We start from the raw sequence: 20,430 nt of genomic DNA on the forward strand, positions 1-20,430 counted from the left end.
AGACATTTTATTAATGTCCAGTATTTATAGTTTCATTATTTTCAATTTAAACTCACAAATTCTCTCAACAAAGAATTATAAAACAAAATAGTATTTTGACATGTAATAAAGGGGTACTAAATGGTTTAATTTAAATATGGGCAATTCCAGCTTACGGATATTTGCAGTCAAAACCTAGAATATAAATGCTTATAAAATGTATTCATTGTCAATATACTGAACCATCTCTTTATATTTTCCTAAAACCCTGAGAATAGGGAGCTGATATCTTAAGAGTTTTTAAGAGAGAACATATTTTGTAGATTTGCTGTAATTTACATTGCACAAACCAGAAGCAACAATATTTGCCAAATGGAGAAGGGTTGGCAATATACTAATGCTTTAAAAACTTTAAAATAGATGTCTAGTGGGTATTTATTAGGTCTGCCCCCCACTAAAGATTTTTTAGTTAACTAGGAGTTGCTCGTTGAAGCCATTATTCAACTAGTCGCACATTTATATTAAATCAACTACTAATCCATTATGAGCTCTAATATATTCCGAGCTCAAGCACACACATTACGTTTGCCATAAAGCACAGGCAAAGTTAACAATGCAGTCTTTTTATTATTGCGATTATGTTTTTACTTTTCATGGAGCAGATAAATTACAGAAATAACTTAAATCTTGTCTGGACATTACAGGGACAGATGAGCACACGTGTGCTAATATGGTGGAGAGGGGCTAATGAAGCCCTCTTTACCAGAAAGAGAAATTGGGGCAAAAAAAAAAAAAAGATTTCAGCGATCAAAGGATTTGAGTCAGTATACAAAGAGTTATTACAGCACTTCTCTAATTCTCTAATTCTTGATTTCTGTGTCTTCAAAGAGCTGGATGGAGAGCCCACAGCAGCGTCCTGGAGATGGTATAGTGCCATGGATGAGACCCTCCATCACTCCACCTGTCCTTGTTGTCTCATCTGGTCCGGATGTTGCTGTGGCCTCTTCTTCCTCAGTGAGCCCAGCCCCAGCAAGAAAAAGAACAAGGAAAATGGAGGATTTGATGAAATAGATGGTGGAGAGGGAAGCAGAAAGCAGCTGAGAGGGAGGAGGAAAGAAGATGGAGAGAAATGGAGGAGAAAGAATACCGTCGAGAACGAGAAAGACAAGAGAAAGAGGCGCGATGAGAAAGAGTATCCAGAGAAAGAGAAGACCGATGGCGACAGGAAATGCGTGAGAGAGAGGAAAGATTTCTTCGCCTCTTTGAAATGAAACATATGTTACTATGCCAAAATTTCTTTCTCGCAATGCATTAATACAAATCAGACTCAGTGTGCAAGTTCTCTGTGAGTGACAAATGTTTCGGATCAGGAATTTGAAAAAATGCACGCAAAAATTTTGGACTCAAATTTTGGTGTGCAAAGGCCTTTAGTCTCAAAAAGGCATGAGTAACGCTGTTTGGCTTGCGCGTCTTGAGAGTTTGGCACCGACAGGAGTTTGGCCATCTAGGCAGGGGAATAGACCTTCCGACAAAAAAGATGAATTAGTTGTATCAGGAGGTAAGTTTTGCAGCTAGATTCATGGGTGAACTAATACAGTCGTACGATAATACATTGTGCTATTTTTATTTATGTGTATGAATAAGTAATTATTTACCATGTAAATACAATCTTATATTGATAGAATTATGATGATTTATGGTTGTTTTGAGATACCGTGTCAGAGCTATAATTCATGTTCACAGATAGAAAAGCAAATGAGGCGGCAGACCACCCTTCTGAAGGAAGCTCAGAAATGTATTTGTGGATTTTTTAAGGTAACTTCAATTATCCTAGATCAAGTTGCATAAATAGATAGAATGCAACTTTGCACTTTGTGCATGCGTCACAGGTCACCAGTCATAGTGGATGCATCACAGAGCACCCCAGCCCAAAGCACACCCTCAGTGATGTGTCAAGTCCTGCAAAGAAAAATTTTGAGCAGTTTGAAAAGGGTTTGGAGGCTAACATGTGGCAAAACGAAACCAAAATTTGAGCGCCCAGAGGAAAACCTTTGAGGTTAATATAGAAGACATCAAGACTTTAATAATGACATCATCACTTTATCACTACATCATTTTTATTTAATTAAAAACATGCCAATCCCCTTAGATTAATCATGTTTGACTCCACAGACGTTAGTGCACTCTCTGATCCTCGTCCTCCTCCATCACCCAAACCATCATCCCCCAACAGTCCTTCTGTTCCTTCATCCACCTCTTTCTCTTTCTGAGACTGCTGTTGTGAGGAGCCCAGTAAAATGTAGATCGAAAAATATATACACGCCTTTGTCATTTAGTGCTCTCTTGGCTTTTATTTAAACCAGTATTTTTGATAATATCAGCAACTCAGGTGGAGATGGATCAACAGATTACAACATGGAGACAGAGACCCTGATCTGCACCAGGTGTGGAACCAGCTTCCTGTCCTGGAGTCATGCTGGACCTGGCCCATCGATCTGAATTCAGGGTCATCCTCACACGCAAGTCATTATTTTGCAGACATGTTCACTCAGGTGCTAACTTTTTTCATAAATATTTTCTACAATAATTAGGTACCTGATTATAAGATAAGTATGAGATGGGTCAGGTGCTTACTGCCAATGAAAGGGGTTGGGTTAGACCTCATGGCTGCAGGGCTCACTGATACCAAAAGGCTGGTGTTGATCTTCCCACTGTCATTTATGTGGACTGTGACTATTGCAAGAAAGTGTAAGGTGGCGCCTAGACATTTGGCATTTTATATGAGATATGGCAGTAGGGTCCACCACTGACGGCCACCAGTTGTACCCTACTTTTACGGCTAGGCTGTCATCTTGTATTTTTGAGTGGGACGCAGGGGATCTCACTCTGCTGAGAGGGAGCATCTCACCCAACAGGGCTGACCTGTACTGACAGAAGCAGAGCTGGACCATCACTTCATAAAGGATGAGCTGCTCCAGCACTGCAGGAGGAGAACACGAGGAGAGGAAACCACTATCCGCCTCCATGATATGCTCATCAGAGAGCTCATGGGTGGCAAGGGGAATGATATCCACTGCTTGACGGTGTGAGAATGCAGCACATCACCTGTATCCAGGACCCTCCAAATGTGCTGTTCTACACAGAAACTTGGACAATAAACAAGGGGTGATTCTGGAAACGTATCGGTGTGCCAGAGTCTCCACATCCCTGGGATCATTTCACTGACACCTAAGCAGATTTATTCCAGGTTTTCATGTCAGAATATACCACATCTTGCCACTAATTCCTGTTTATTTAGATATTTGCTGATAACAGATAATGTTTTCTCTTTTGCATTTTCTCAAAACAATATTTGGCTGTAGTCAAGCCACTGGGAGCCGCTGTTGTACCTACGATGATGTGCAGGATTTCCCTTTAAATACGCACAACAGGATGTTTTATGGTGTCTCCTTTATCTATACACCTTTTACCTGTTTATTTATTATTCTCAGGTAGGTAAGGAAAGTCGACCCTGGACAAAACTATAAGCATTTCAAAAATACTTACAACGTGCTCAGTAGACTTCCCTGTGGTCAGTTCTTACTTACGGCTCTTAAATTATTACTCTTGCAGACCATAATTTGTCATTAATAAAATACAAGTTTTATTAAAGTTAACAAAAGTTATATCAAAGTACAATAGTAAAGTTAAGAAAATCAAGGTACAATCAGCTGGTATCAGGCGTCGAGGGATACTGCGCTATTCAGTATCCGTCCGTCAAGTCTCTCTCTCAGTCTTTTATACGTAGACGTCAAATGCTGGTTCTACTGATGTTATCACCTGGAGTGCTGCCAACTCCTCTGCCGAGGCTTTCAGTTGTTTACTTCGCATTACTTTAGCCCTTTTCTTCTTTTTCCTCTTAACCGTCGGTGAAATACACATGAACTACTATATTGTCCATTTATCATAAAAACTATTTCTAATACATAATTGTTTCTACTCTAAATCAGTCACTTCATACATTTCATGCAAGTAAGCAGTTTTCTTAATGTTAGTGAAGTTACACAATACATTTTCCATATAGCATTAATCACAGGGTTACATCTTTGTACTTAAGCAAAAGCATTATTACTACTTAGGTTACAGTACATCTGTTTATAGCAAATTAAGCATTAATCAAGACAGTATAATTGCAAAATCATCATCTCCATTAACACCCACTGCTTTGCAATTTTGCTGGCTGATTTCATCCTAACATCTTCAAGCTAAAGTACTGTTCAACATGTTTTTAAAACTTGTTATATTTTGCAAGAATCATATACACAGTGCCATCATGCATCAGTAATCTGGTTTGAAACACATCCATATAGTTTTCAACCCAAACTCCAGCATTTTTTCTTTCCCCTTGCACTCTTATTTTAATCTCATTTCCAGATACAGTTGTATCAGGTGACCAAATCTTTATGCTCCGCTTGACAATGCTAAGATAGTGTCCAAATCTTGCTCTCAACAATCTTCCGTTCGTAATTTCATGTACACAGGCCCCAATAAGACGCCCCCAGGGGTCCTCACTCAGAAACGTGCAGCTCTTCCCCTCTCTCCCACATCCTCTTCAGAAGCCAAGAGGGGATCTGGCATTCCAGGCATACCTTCTGGTGTGCGAGCCGCTTGTTTGATTCTTATCACCTTGGGACGTGAAGGCGGGCTGCGTCGGAGTTAAATCCTCCTTCTCCAGGAACTCCACAAATTTCTCTGCCTATAATAAAAAGCAGTTAATCAAGTTTGACCACTTTTACAACTTCAGCTGTAAATTTATTATGCAAGCAGTGCACAAGAATCTAATCCCCTGATCTCCAATCTGTACCAGTCTTTACGTTTAAAAAGATTGTAAGTTTTCTTTTCCCCCCAAATGTCTACATGCACTCCAGTCATTAATTCATAAGATCCAACATTATATTCTGCCTCATCATAGTCATTAATCCATATAATGAATGTATTCTTGCAGAAACATTCCTGGCATAAATCCCCCATTACAAAATTACATACAATTATCTTGCCCAATAACAATCCAGTAATTACATTTTCTTGTCAATAATTCTCCACCTGGGGCTCTCCTTAATTCCTATATGAGTATTAAAATAATTTTTTTTTTATTAAATTGTGAAAATTTGAAAAAAAACACGGCCGCCTTTCGTTAATAATTATAATTACGTTTTACTATGATATCGAACAAGTTAGAGAACTGCATTTGAAGCTACTTTATTCAGCTAGATATAGAACAGACGTAGATTTACATGAGAGCTAGTCCATCAGCGTTTTACACAAGACATCATATCGTTTCACAAAATATACGGATAAATAAAGATAGCTGAATGGATGCATACCTGTTTATCACAATGTAAGCGAGTTCGGCATCTCTCTGTAGTTTCAGCTTGTCACGAAGCTCTCTCTATCTTGGAAATGCAACTCCAATATTTACCCGTGTCTTGTTGCTTCTCTTGTCCCAAAACCATCTCGTGTCATTTATTTCACCCGTGCGTTTGCGCTTCACGGAACGTGCAGGCAAAGCATAATCATGATCCATAACTTAGTTATTGATTGAGGTTTAAATACGAATATAAACAATATAAATATAAAATATAATAGTCTCGATCAAGGCTACTACTTTTTCTTCTTCGTCTCGTCTTTGTTTCTGTTCACCTTTGTATTTGGCGGTTCCTCAGGAAGTTAGATAAACTAGAGGGGTCAAAGTTTATATGACGCCATAGACGGGCGACAAAACGGAAATAAAGAAACGTGCGTCTTTTAATTAAACTATAATTTTCTCCGGATTTGAAAGTTCGTGGAAACTGTCGAGATGATGTAAGTACACAACTAAAAATATATATATAACATAGATATAGTGATTTCTGCTATTTTTAAAGCAGAAAAATTACATATTGCGCCTTTAAATTAAGTAAAAAAATAATAAAAATAGAAAATAAATACTTAAAAACATATGTATGTAACCCCTCTTTTTTATTTTAATTGATATTATTATTGTTTATAATTCATGGTATAAAGAATATAATTCATGGTTTATAAATCATGGTATAAAGGGTTTTCGCCAGCATTGTATTTTCCTAGCCCATTTCTCTCTCTCATCTCCGTCTTGTAATTTCATCATTCCTGAGAGAAAAATAAAAATAATAATAACACAATAATTCAAACCACCCCCCTTCTGAACCTTTTGTCAATTTACTCACTACTTAATCGTGTGCCAATTCAATGTCAACCGCACATGCTAGAATTTGTGGTTCAGAAGTGGTGGTCATATTTACAACAACTTTAAACATTAGTTTAATTTAGACAAGACTACGGTAACCCCTCCATAATTGGCTTCTTGCCCGGAGATAATACAGCAGCTTGCTGGCTGTTCTGTCCCCATAATGCAATCGGGACACACAGAACTCTGCTTCTTTTCACTGTTAGTGTATTTGGACATGTTTCTTCATCTTATTGTCCAAATTGGCAACGCACATTGCTGTTTGAGTCATCGGATTCTCCATGTCTCAGAAAATCAATTCTAGGTGCCATTATTCACTCCCCTATATTACTTTCTAATAGCGTTTTAGCAATGGTGCCTACGGACCAGATAATTCCAGTTCCCTTATCTGGCCGGCAAAGCAAGTTTTCAAGCACTCCAGCTCCGTTCCCAGACCTTTGGGGTCAACTAGGAGCCATTTACTTTGAATGTCATCCATATTTCTCTTAATACGGTATGACCATAGATAATCGACGCCTGAATTTTCCAGCTGTTGTTGATAAGTCATGTTATCAACGTGCAATCTTGAACCTTCAATTTTGCCTTTACTAGATAAATCACCAAAGGTCTTGTTCCAAGACCGAACTTTATGTCTGCCATGTACCAGCAATTTACGGTGTTTAATGTCATTGAGACATACATCGCATTTAATCACATATTCCCTGTCCACAAACAATCACAAACGGTTTACTTTACTACAAGCCGCTGTGTCATTATTACTTTAACTTTAGGGAAAGTAATTCTACATTCTTGGCAGTGAACACACAAAGCTGCTTTTATTCCTCCAGGAGTTTTGTAATATTGATCTCTCTGTATGTTCGGCATAGTTAGAGGTTTACTATTTTTTTTAATTCCTCCCTGGATTTGGGCTTGCTTATCGCTGGTGCTTCCCACCACAGGTATTCTCTAAAACTACCGCAAATAGCACACATTCCCCCAGAATATGCTATATCACATGTCAGTTTAACAGGTTTATGCAATCTACCTGTCTGTCTGGCTTTTTCATGCTTAATATCCTTTGCTATATAATTAGCGTCACATCTTGTCATTAGATTAGTTTCAATTCTAATCACACCTCTCTGGTAATTAATCTCAACCAATTTAACGAGCTCATCCTTATCTCATTGATAATATTCCTGTTTGAATTAAATTTTCTTGTCCTTGGTTTTTAACCAAGACCAAATTCCTCTTACTCCAGAGGCCATTATCTGCTAATTCCACATTGTTTATCAACTGTTTTAATTATTTGATCATTCTTACGTGATTAAATCTTTAAACGGTTTATTTTTATGTTTATTGTCTATCCTGATCCAGATGTGGTCTCCTACTCGGCAAGAGTCTTTCTGGCTGGTCTTTTGAAGTTTTATCTCTGTAAGATTAATATAAAACATTACATTTTCCATATATTCATCCCATCTATCATGATTACAATTGGCCCGTTTCCAGCTTTTTAGAATATAGGTCTCTCAGCTATTGCGTTTGACTCTGGGAAATATCTTATAGATTTAATTTAACTGATATGTTTACACAGTATTAAGAATCAAGTGAATGTAAACTTTTGAACAGGGCCATTTTTATAAATTCAACTATTATTTTCTCTTATGGACTATATGTCAAGTCAAGTCACCTTTATTTATATGGCACTTAACAATAGATTGTGTCAAAGCTGCTTTACAGTGTTAAATAGGGAAAACTGTGCAATAATGCAAAAATATGTAAACATCTTAATGTAAAATATCGTATTCAGGTCAGTACTAAATAAAAAAACAACATGCCTTCTGTATGATCTCTCTTATTTTGTTAATATTATTAACATTTTGCAGATTCTGCCATAGTTTCAGGACCGAAATTGCTAGAAGTCATACTTGCAGGAATGTAATCTAAAACAACAATACAGGAGCAACCATAAGTAATAAAAACATCTGCAGACCAAGAAAGATGATTTGGCCTTTTTCACCAGTGAGCTCAGCTCATAGTCGATGTTCAACCCTCTTCACTATATCAGTGAGGACATTAACACCTCATATGTATAGTCAAACATATATACACACATTCCTGTTACCCAGTTTCATTCCTGTTACTAAGTAGTTTTTCTGAATACATTTAAACCGCTATTTTTTATTTAATTTGTTACATCATTTATCCCATTGTTTAAACAATTGCATCATTGAAAACTGATAAACTTAAGGTTTGAGATGCCCTTAAAATTAAATTAAAAAAGGGTTTGTGTACCTTTAGAAAAATACACCATGTTGTAAATAAATAGTGCTTTTTTATGATAACTAATATTTTACCATGAAACCAACAATTTCTTTAAAATAAAACTTGTTGAAATATTTTTAAAACATGTTATTTTTTAAGAGTTTTGATAACAGGACTGAGAAAAAAAAATGCACCTATCTTTCACCTAAAAACGTTTTGCGAGATTTGGGATCAAATGGCACCCATCCGGGTAGAATGGCCAATGTAAACTTTTGACTTCAGCTGTATTAACTGTATATATGTCTACAAATGTTCGTGTTTAAACCTAGCATTTGCTGTCCCATATATCAAGAATCAGGGATGTTTAATAATTAATAAAAGAGCCTTAAACGATTGGGGATTTGTTGTCCGTTTATGGTTTTTACAGTAAACCAGTAAGTAAATGTAAAAAATTATTAGGGGCGTGTCTCTTTGTCGGCCTGTGACGTCACCGCTGTCCCCTCACTTCTTCATTCAGCGTCGAGTCTGAGGAGAGGCGAGCAGCTCAGGTATTTATCATATTTTTTTCTGTATTTCAGCGCTACTTGTGCGTGTCTTTACCGAAATAAACATTTAATGAGGCAGCAGCAGCGGGCATGTGAGGAAAACAGTGTTGAACTCATTCAGAGCACGCTTTTGTGTTCATTTGTGTGATTGTTTCGATGTTTACAGTGATGACTGTTACTGAAGGGCGAGTGAAAAGTCAAAGTTTGAGATCTGTGAGGGGAATTGACGGTCAAATGTTGCTGCTGTGATTTTTATTTCTAATTTCTAGATGTCTTTGCCAGATCAAACTTGTTAGTTAACTTTTCTTTATTAAAACATGTAACAGAAAAGGCTAGATACTTCACATTGAGCCAATAATGAGCCACCGGAGACATTTTCAACCTCTAAATGAGTAACGTGAAGTTTTAACAATGGAAGCATTAACTATAGCTTTGCAGTGTCCTTTATTTTGAAATGATTTATGAACATTGTTCTTTCTGATCTAATTTCATTATTGTAATTATGTAGCTATATGTGTTTGCATTAATGGTTTCATATTTTGAGAAATAACAGGATTTTCTTTCAGTAGAGCAGTTTAATAGGCTTTTATCTTATATCCTGACTTGTATAATTTCGTTTTTAATAGCAGATTAAAATTTAATATCCTTCCTTAATGTCAGTATTTTTCCTGTTATGACCTCACTTATGATGCTGATGTCTTCAGATCTCTTGTTAATCTCCACTTAAAGCTCATTTCTTTGATATCAACAGATGGAGAGTATTTGTCACTAAACTACATTTATTTATGATTTTATGCTTTCAGCTGGTTTTCACACCATTATTTATACTTGAAAGAACTGGCATCACATTATTGTCTTTTCCAAGTTTCTAGATAATCTGCATTTATTTTAATGAAGCAGCAGAATGATGTTAGGACTAGTGTTAGGAATAAAAATATTTAGTGAATTAGTGTCAGTTACTTTATGGTAGACTGATTGAAACACAAATGCTTACATGTGACAATTAGTATATAAACAAACCCAGTAAGGTTTTTTTTATTATTATTTTGGCAGAACAGCTCTTCCAACAACAATCATGTCATCGGTGAAGCATTTCCTACAGTGAACACGTTTTCAAGGAAGCTTCTACCAGTAATATTCATTATACATATATATTATATATATTATACAATATACAGTAATATTTAATTTAGATTTAATTTAATACTCCCTTCAGCCTACAAGTATAGACTAGCATCAAAGCATCAGGAGGAGTGGAGTAAAAGAAAGAAGATGGGAGATCCAGAACCCTGCAGAATGAAACACGCTGAAGATAATCAAGAACAAACAGGTTGGTGTTTATTCTTCATATTTTAGAAGTATAAGGGGTTGAGTTAAATATGTAGGACACTGATAATGGTAATAAACTGCAATGATTGTGATTAGTGGTCGACCGATTATCGCTGCCGATATTAAGCACTTTATCGGATTATTGGTTATTTTCACAACTGATTTGCAGATAGAATTATTTAATTTTGAGATATGTTATTTGGCTCTGATGCACTCTCACACTGAAAGCGAATGTTAACTGGAGCTGCTTCATTGATCACACATCAGTTGTCTCTCAAAGGCAGCAGCAGACGTTGCTGAAGTTGCAATAAATCACAATCCACTACACTGAAGTTTCAAAACACCTCAATATTATCTATTTATGGTTGGGGTGATGGGTAAAACAGACTGAATTGCGGAATCCAGTCATATAAATGGAATTTACATGGAATGTCACGAAATTTGTCAAAGTTTGGTTTAGGGACGCCTATATAGCTTTAATCAATTAATTGTCGATAAGAGATGAAATCGATTAAAGATATCAGTGGTCAATTAAGCTATTTAATTTTGGGATGCGTGCAGCTCAAGTGCAAAAACGTTTGAGCGGCTGTGAGTGACGGGATATAAATGAATCATTCATTCATAATTTACAAATTAAGCTTCTAATGTGATTTAAAACTTTAAAATTACATTACAATAAAAACAACACAAAGTTATTCAACATAGAAAGCAATATTATTGTAGCAACTTAAGTAATTTCCCTAGATAAATCTTTCATATCGGGCTCTGTGCTTTGCAGGGACAGGACAGATAGACTAGATTCATTCCTACAACTTGTTAATTTTTTCTCACGACTTATGAGTTAAAGAAAAATACAAGGACCTTCGTTTTACAACATCTTCCAACATAACTCACCACCCGGGCGCCGCCATGGCGGCAACATCCTGGCGTGAATAAGAATTATAACACCTTGGAGACTATCCAGAGATACAAGAGCGAACTTCAAAGGAAAGACAAACACCCGCCCTTTTCCACAGAACAGACACATACACATTCACAAACAGGCACGAGCATTTTTGACTAGCACATGGACCTTTTACCATAAAAACTACCTCTAAATGTATTTTAATGTCTCTCTTTATGTGCTCAAATGTATGTATGTGGCTCTGTATACTTGATTTGCAAAATCATAGTTTTTGGTGTCTGTATAATCGTAAAAACACGACTGTAACGAATCTTGATGGCAAATTACAAAAAGATGCATTGTTTCAGAGGAACAATCTTGCTTAGGAAAAATGTTTAATTTTGTCATCGCCATAAATTAGACCAGTGGGCTGAAATCGGCAAACAAAGATTTGCAAAGCCTCAGTTTCTTACACTTAATTGGTTCATAAGGAAAGATAGGTGTAAACCTATTGTTACATAAAAACAAAGGGGAACCCGTGTTCTTGGCATTCCGCCAGAGAAAGAGGGGGTTCTCAGCTTCGCAACCGGACTTCAAGAAGTTTCTCCGTTTGTTCTTCTTTACTTTTTGTTTTAGTTTATTGTCTTCTGATATTTGACTTCGTTCAATTGTCTTCATGAGGCAAACGAACTTAAGTCTAGTCATCTTTTGGCAAAGTTTACATTCGCGTGAACCATGGAGCTCGTGCATCATCTGCTTTGGAAAGAACCACGCTGAAGCCGCACTGACGGACATTTTGAACTCAGTTACACACAAGAGTCAGATCAAAGCAATAACTTTCTTATATCACAACTAAAATTGCTGTTTAAGGTTGTCTAGGCTATTGCATGTTTGTGAAATTATTCAATGACTTGGGGTCTCTTGCAAAGTTAACTGTTTGAAAATTGTCACGCTGTCTCATTACTATTCTTGTTCGTTTATCTTTTTTAAATTGTACTGTTCATTTTGCTATATACTCATATTTACTCCGTATGAATTGTAGTTATGTAATATTTAGTCTGTTTTTATTAAATACCATAATTTGCTTGAATTTAATTGTTTTATTGCAATCGAGATTGAAGTCCCTGAATCGTGTGATCTAAGCTATAAGCTTTGTTTTCTTTGTATTAATTTCAGTAATCTAAGTAGTACAGACAAAGAAAATATTGTTTTTTCCTGATCAGAAGATGAATATTTCTTGGAGTTTGTAAGAAGGGTATTTTTATTGAATTTTGATAAGGAAGTCTAGCTTCCAGTTCGCGAGACGAACAGATTGTCTAGATTAACTTAAATTAATTCCTGTAAAGGTTACCTTTAAATGATTAAATATTCCCTCTTTTGGTAATTTAATATTTGTAAGCAATAAGCACGTTATATTCATAGACTCATGAATATTCATTTCATTTGAGTTAATCCCCAGAAAGTGATTGTTGCTACACACGGAACCAGATTTACTGACTAGATGCGCATGATCATATCGGTCGATATACCAGCCCTAAATAAAAAAATTCTAATACACAAAGTTTTTATACCACACTTGTCATAATCAGAGTTAATCATTTGTAAATAGTTGCTGGATTCAGAACAGCAATTGAAGGCGCTTTGACCCACATTGATAAAGCATTGAATGATGTCACTAAATGGTGATGCCAAAATAAGAGAATCGTTTCTGTTTCTCTGCACCTAACTAGCCTAGGGCACAGGTTGTCTAGCCCTGGGATATTTAAGGAAAATGTACAGCCTATGTAAGTAATGAGTTAAAATAAAAACTAAAAGTTAAATACATCTGACTTAATTAAGCTAACATTTAAAACAAATGTGACATGGCGCTCCATAAACAAGTTCACAGAAAGGAAGGGATGACGACGCAAATTCTGTTTGTTTGCTTTATTTTACGAAAGCAAAAAACTTGTTTTTATTGTGAGTGTGCAATAATAAAATAAACTCTATTGCGGATTATATCTTACTTCAAAAACGTATTATTATTTTTTTTTTGATTCAGCTGTTTGATCGCGCTGGCACCTCGCATGCGCACACCCCACATATTCTAGAAATGTAAATTTAGCCCTGAAAAACACACATTGGTTGACTCCTAATCGTGATATGACATCAGTTAGTGCATCTTTTTTTAAAAACATAAATTCAACATTAGGGTCAACGTCGTGGAAATTGGTTTAATCTCCAACACATGTACCAACTGTAACTTTTTAAAAATATAAGTTATTTGTAATTTTTCTTTCATTCAAAACATCATGTGGTGTGACCGTCCGTTGTAAAAACTGTTGTTTTGGAAACATCTTTGAAATTACCCTAAATTGATTCAGATTAATTTTCTGCATTGTTTGGCACGATTCCCAGATTGTTTTGTAATCCTGTATAAAATTGCAAAGCATTTGCATTTATATTTGCATTTACATGTTATTTTGAGTGCACACAAAAAAGAAAACCCTTTACAGTTACTAATGATTTATTACTCTTATGAGCAAAAATGATAATTTTGATAAGCTGTTGGACATGGGCTGGGCTAGGGCCTGAGCGTCTCGGACCAGGGCCAGGCTAGGGCCTAAATTTGAGGCCCTTGCAAGAAAGTCATTTTTAATTTAATACTTGCAGTTTCTGTGCCATGGTGTGTGCTACAGAGTGATAATTGTGTTCATCAGTCGTTGATGCAATGTAGGAAACACTACTTAAACCTTAAATATTTTTTCTTAATCCAATGGTCAAATTATATCGCCACCTGAATAATGACTGATCATCTCTGTGTGAATGTCCACAAAACTGGATTTTCTGAATGTTTATAAGCAGTAGGCTGGAAAAGAGGAATTATGGAGAATCCATAAATTATTAGTATTTTGTAAATAACACGCAATCATGTAATCCGTAAAGTAACTGTAGTCTGATTATGAGTGTTTTAAAATGTAATAATGTAAATGTAAAACATACTGTAGATAATTAACTAATAAAAGTTCATCATAATGATCACTATTTTAAGGCTCATGTTTCTGTCTACTCACTTTGTTTCTCTCTATAGATGTTCATGTACTAAAAATGAAATTCAACAATGTTTCTTAAATTTCAGAGGTAATGGAAGAGAATGAGGAGAGTGAAGAACTGAGCGAAGTGGAGGAGAAACATGTCAAACCTGGAGAAAAACATCTTGGTCACTCAAAGACTACAAAGACATTTGTAAAGAAAAGAAAAGCCAAACAATCTTTAATCTGCACTCAGTGTGGAAAGAGTTTCACATTCAAACAAAGTCTTAAGCGTCACATGAAGATTCATACAGGAGAGAGACCATTCAAATGTGATCAGTGCGATAAGAGCTTCTCAAGAAAAGAGTGTCTTGAGATTCACTTTAGGATCCACACTGGAGAGAATCCCTTCACCTGTGATCAGTGTGGAAAGGGTTTCCCACAAAAGCCAAGTCTTCAGATGCACATGAGTGTTCATAGAGGAGAGAAGCCATTCAGGTGTGACCAGTGCGGGAAGAGCTTCACACAAAAACCACATCTCAGGAAGCACATGATGACCCACACTGGAGAGAAGCCATACGCATGTGATCAATGTTGGAAGACTTTCAGACGATCATCACACCTTAAAGAACACATTAAGATCCACAGTGAAGGGAAGCCGTTCTCATGTGACCAATGTGGAAAGAGTTTCAGAGAAAAACCAAGTCTGGAGCTTCACATGAGGATTCACACCGGAGAGAAGCCATTCATATGTGGTCAGTGTGAAAAGAGATTCTCACACAAAAAAAGTCTTCACGTTCATATAAGGATGCACACCGGAGAGAAGCTGTGCACATGTGATCAGTGTGGGAAGAAATTCACAAACAAAACAGCGCTTCAAAAGCACATAAGGATCCACACGGAAGAAAGGCCGTACGCATGTGATCAATGTGGAAAGAGTTTCAAATTGTCATCATGCCTTAATTCACACATGAGAATCCATACTGGAGTGAGGCCATTCACATGTGATCAGTGTGGGAAGAGTTTCGCAAAAAAATCAAGCCTTAGGGAACACAATAGGGTTCACACTGGAGAGAAGCCATTCATGTGTGATCACTGTGAAAAGAGATTCACAGACAAAAAAAATCTGGTCATTCACACGAGAGTTCACACCGGAGAGGAGCCGTTCATGTGCGATCAGTGTAAGAAGCGATTCTCAAACAAAAAGAAACTGGAGCTTCATATGACGATCCACACTGGAGAGAAGCCGTTCACGTGTGATCAGTGTGGCCAGAGTTTCACGCTATCACAATACCTTAAAAGACACATGAAAGTCCACACGGGAGAGAAACCACACACATGTGGTCAGTGCGGAAAGAGTTTCTCGCAATTGTCAAACCTTAATGTTCACATGAAGATGCACACGGGAGAAAAGCCATTCAAGTGTGATCAGTGTGGAAAAACTTTTCTTGCAGCATCAAAGCTGAAGATACACCTGAAAGTTCATACAAAGGAGAAGCCGCATTCATGTTCTGAATGTGGAAGGAGTTTCTCACTGCTGCAAAATTTAAAATTACATCAGAAAATACATACTGGTGTGAGAAATCATATGTGCTTTGAGTGTGATAAGACTTTTCTTTCAGCAAGCCATTTAAAAAGTCACCAGAAAATTCACACTGGCGAAAAGCCTCAAAAGTGTTCATACAAAAGATTCAGTCGGTCAACAAATCTGAAAACACATGAGAGGATCCACAGCAGAGAAAAGCCGCACACATGTGATCAGTGTGGAAAGAGTTTCGCTATAAAAAGTCACCTGAAGCTCCACATGAGGATCCATGCAGTGGAGAAACCAAGTCACCGCAGTCTGAGGTCACGGTAAGTAGAGAGAAGTCTCTTCTGTGTACGGTGTTTAAAGCTAAATCAATCAAACTGGGCTGCTGCTGGAAGCGGTGTAAGTGAGTCACTTTGAATCTAAAGGCCTAAGTGTACTTAGTTTTTGTACATGCATGCAAACAATAAAACGCTTAGCTTTTCAATGTATACTCCCATTTTAAGTTATGCTCGAACGCGTGCGGTAGACACATGGGCTCTAGAAAGCTTAATCCACGTTCGGTGTCTCCTCTATTTTTCTCCATTAAAGGGTTAGTTCATGTTAATCTGCTTATCCCCAGGGCATTCAAGATGTAAGTGACTGTTTCTTCAGTAGAACACAAACAACGATTTTTAATTCAAACTGTTGCAGTCTGTTATTCATATAATGTAAGTGGATGGGAATCACAGCTTTTTAGAGTAAAAAATAATAAACAAATCCAAATTAAACCCTACGGCTCGTGACGATAAATTGATGTGTAATGACTCAAAATGATCGGTTTGCGCAAGAAACTGAACAGTATTTATATAATCTTTTACCTCTGATTTATGCAATGTCTGAACTATCCTGAGCACGTTCTCAACAGCCTAGTTGAGACGGTCCTAATTGAATATAATGTGCTTAAGTGCGCAATCCTCCGTAAAGCAAGAAGAAGCGTCATGTGCTGACTGTTGAGAACATGCTCAGGACAGTAAGAACATTGCGGTAAATCAGAGGTAAAAAAAACGGTAAATACTGTTCAGCTTCTTGCACAGACCGATTGTTTTATGTCTTTACACATAAATATATTGTCACCAGCCGCAGGGTTTAATTTGGTTTTGTTTGTTCTTTTTTACTCTCAAAGCCGTGATTCCCATCCACTTCCATTATTTGACTGACAGACTGCAACGGTTTGAATTGATGGTTTGTGTCCTACTGAAGAAACAAAGTCACTTAAATCTTGGATGTCCTAAGTGTAAACATAAACATCACATTTTAAAATTTTTGGGTGAACTATCTCTTGAATGGAGAAAAATAGAGCAGACACTGAACATTTATTAAGCTTTCTAGACCCCATGTGTCTAACACATGAAGTCCTCATGAAGAGTGGGACTGTATTCCAGGTATCTTAGCCTAAAATTGGGTGAGGAGAGAGCTCTGGGTGTAAAGTAGTATAGCTCTATAAATTCATAATTCATTCACTAATTTCTAAACAACATCACTGAGTTACAGGACATTTTGTTGGATGATCTCATATTCTGTCTGTTGAAAATTTATCCGTTTTTTTTTTTATTGTTGGTAGAAATTCTACAAAGCTATTGGAAGGAGATGACGAAGAGAACTTGAGTTATCCAGAAACCTGCAGAAAGAAATAGTGAAAAGTGAAAGTCATGATATTTGCCAAGTTTGGTAACCCATACTCAGAATTGGTGTTCTGCATTTAACCCATCCGAGTGCACACACACACAGCAGTGAGAAGTGAACACACCGTCAACACACCCGTAGCAGTGGGCAGCAACTGGGGGTTCAGTGCCTTGTTCAAGGGCACTTCAGTCATGGGTATTGAGGGTGGAAGAGAGCGCTGTTCATTCCTCATTCATAGTCCTGAAGAACATGCTGATGCTCACAAGATTTAAATTGTTTCATGACCAAACTAGTTATTCCTAGTGTTGTCAAAATGAGCAAGTTTACACAGGCAATATACTTTTTTGTTTGTTTTTACACGTTAAATATATTTAATGCAGTTAACGCAGGAGTGGGGCTAGGGTTGACATCCTCACTCACAATTGCTGACTTTTTAAAAAAATATATTTGAATGAGTTTTTCTGTGCTGAACACACTACTTCTGGGTTCGTTCAAGTGTAGAAAGAAGTTATTTTTAGATCATGGGTCTTCATGATGTCATGGGCACTTCACACATCGACCAGAGCAAGAGCAAGAACACACACACACACATCAATGTGCTTCGTTCAGCAGCACTGCACAGGACTTTCTCCAGAAATGTCTCAAAAGAAGTGTGTTATTGGTTGTGAGGGAAAGATTATCTTGTTTAGCTAAATCTGATTAAACTAAATACTTTTTGAAGATATGATGGATGCAATACTACTCTATAGGTACTGAAGATTAACATGAGATTGGGCAAAACTCTGTATTATGCCTACTAAAGAAAATTAGACAAATTGATGTCAGTGTCAGCAACAGGAGCCAGGGAGGAGATGGGATGAAAACCTCAGCAGAAGACACAGGACGCAAACCTATGGCAGAGTCAAGTCGCCTTTATTTATTTACAGATCACTTAGCTTTACAGTATTAAATATGAAAATAGTGTAGGATGGTAATGCAGAAGGACAATGGTAAACCATGCTGTAGTAAAGTCACATTGTGCAGAGGACTCATATGGTTCCTGTGGTCTTGTCCCAATGGCTGTCTAGGTCTTGACTGTGGATCTGTCTCTGGGGCTCATCTACAGTAGGTGGCCAACCAAAATGAAGTTTCTACCGCCGCTGTAAAGTGCATTTACAGCTTTTGAACGCTGAGTGGCGATTTAATCACAAGTTATCAAACAAGCGCATCAAAGCACATTTTCACAAATAGCCATCAGTTTTGTCTAGCCGATGTGTTACATTTGACGGCTTCAGTCAGGGAAAATGAAAGAGAAACACTGTAGGCTAGTTAAAATATTTAATATTCACAGATGAAAGTTTAGCCCTTATGAAGTTATGTACGTTTCTTATAATGAATTCAAGCAGGATAAATGTCAAGCATATGGCCCTGTACACCATATTTTAGATTTGACACATTTAATAGGTGTGCAGTATTATTTATATAATATGAGTTGTGTTTTGTTATTCAAAATAAATTGTGGTTTACTTTTGCATTGGAGCATTAAAAGTGGTACCCTATTTTAGTGAGCTAGGCTTGCGATTTTTTTTCTAAATTTTATTTTAGTAAAACGTGAGCCACCGTATAATTTTGCTTCCATTATTTAGGCCCAATTTAAAACAAGAAACGAATAAATTAAACCAGCATTATTTAAACTCTAAAGAATGGATGGATTAATAAAACGTCTTCATGTTTAAACTCTCATTATAATCAACAAAATGCACACTTTGTAAAAATAGCTTTATTAATTGACAGCTTCAATGATTTTAAAGGGTCTTCTTTACTTGCTTTCATATCATTTAAGTAAAGTAAGAAAAATATATATATTGCAGCCGCATTTAAATGCATGTGTGTATCATATTCCTTAAAATATCAGTGCCAGATTTGAGCAGCATTTAAAAAAAAGTGACATGACATTCAGCCAAGTATGGTGATCCAGTCTCAGAGTTCGTGCTCTGCATTTAACCCATCCAAAGGGCACACACAGAGCAGTGAACACAGACACACACACACTGTGAACACACACCCGGAGCAGTGTTCATCATTGATGCTGCAGCGCCCAGGGAGCAGTTGGGGGTTCAGTGCCTTGCTCAAGGGCACCTCAGTCGTGGTATTGCCGGCCCAAGATTCCAACCCACAACCCTAGGGTTAGGAGTCCTACTCTCTAACCACTAGGCCACGACTTCCACACAAATTTATTCTTATCTATCTACATATTTTATCATCATTACAAATTTTGTTTGGTTTTATTTTGGATAATTGCATGTACTTTGTAATGCATATGCAAATTGTGAATTATTATTATTCATATGCAAGTGTTCGGAAATTATTAATGCGCATTCATGGCAGGGACGCACTCTCTCAATCACTTGATATCTCGATCACTCTCGATCCTGATAATGAAATAACTTAAAATTTGGGTGTCTCACATAGATGAGAAATATATCTAGAGAAAGCTTGAAATGTCTTTTAAACGAATCAATTCAAAATGAAAGCATTATGTAATCTGTGAAGGATGCATTTCTCTCTAAAGGCTCGTCCATATGGATTGAGTCAGCACTGTGAATTTCATCTCGCAGCTGGCAAGAAAACATTTGTTTATTAATAAATAATTAAAATGTCTCCTTTTTCACAATTATTGGGATACTTCTGATTGAGATTTATGGAAAACTAAATGCATGTGCTTGAGCGAGGAATGTAATAAACCTGCAATTAGTTGAATACTGACAAATGAACGGCTAGTAACTAGAAAACTCTTACGTGGTGGCAGAACTATTAAATACCTTCTAGACATCTCTGGAAGTTTTTAACACATTTAACCCTTGTGTTATGTTGTGGGTCAATTTCACCCGTTTAGATTTTCTAGTTGTTGGAAATACTGGTTAACCTATGTTTTTTTTTCTTGATATTACGTGACTTTTTCTCATTTATCATCATGAACATGCATGCAAAGTTTCAACATGCTGGTGTTTTTTGACATATACAAA

The 20,430-nt window shown here is 36.8% G+C and overlaps 1 protein-coding gene across 4 annotated transcripts; it reads left to right on the top strand.

Moving 5' to 3' along the window:
• Window positions 1-8,971: 8,971 nt before the first annotated feature.
• LOC113047067 (gastrula zinc finger protein XlCGF57.1-like) lies at window positions 8,972-19,449 on the top strand. 4 transcript variants are annotated; one of them, XM_026208320.1, is made up of 5 exons: window positions 8,972-9,012; window positions 10,063-10,140; window positions 10,226-10,339; window positions 14,340-16,086; window positions 17,364-19,449. In XM_026208320.1, exons 3-5 carry the CDS (start codon window positions 10,282-10,284, stop codon window positions 17,434-17,436), a joined length of 1,878 nt encoding a protein of 625 aa, XP_026064105.1. In that variant the 5' UTR covers window positions 8,972-9,012; window positions 10,063-10,140; window positions 10,226-10,281; the 3' UTR covers window positions 17,437-19,449. The 4 variants fall into 4 exon arrangements, with proteins under 4 accessions (XP_026064105.1, XP_026064108.1, XP_026064107.1 ...); XM_026208323.1 differs by having other exon boundaries at window positions 10,068-10,140; XM_026208322.1 differs by having other exon boundaries at window positions 8,990-9,012; window positions 9,813-10,140.
• The last annotated feature ends 981 nt before the right edge of the window (window positions 19,450-20,430 follow it).

This window comes from Carassius auratus, chromosome 28 (genome assembly GCF_003368295.1).
Source record: "Carassius auratus strain Wakin chromosome 28, ASM336829v1, whole genome shotgun sequence".
Classification (NCBI taxonomy): Eukaryota; Metazoa; Chordata; class Actinopteri; order Cypriniformes; family Cyprinidae; genus Carassius; species Carassius auratus.

What these genes read in the sequence shown, in the direction of transcription:
- LOC113047067 (XM_026208320.1), top strand. Translation starts at nt 10,282, where the DNA reads ATGGGAGATCCAGAACCCTGCAGAATGAAACACGCTGAAGATAATCAA. An exon ending in AGATAATCAAGAACAAACAG is followed by an intron (nt 10,340 to 14,339) that starts GTTGGTGTTTAT and finishes CTTAAATTTCAG; the next exon opens with AGGTAATGGAAGAGAATGAG. An exon ending in CACCGCAGTCTGAGGTCACG is followed by an intron (nt 16,087 to 17,363) that starts GTAAGTAGAGAG and finishes TATTGTTGGTAG; the next exon opens with AAATTCTACAAAGCTATTGG.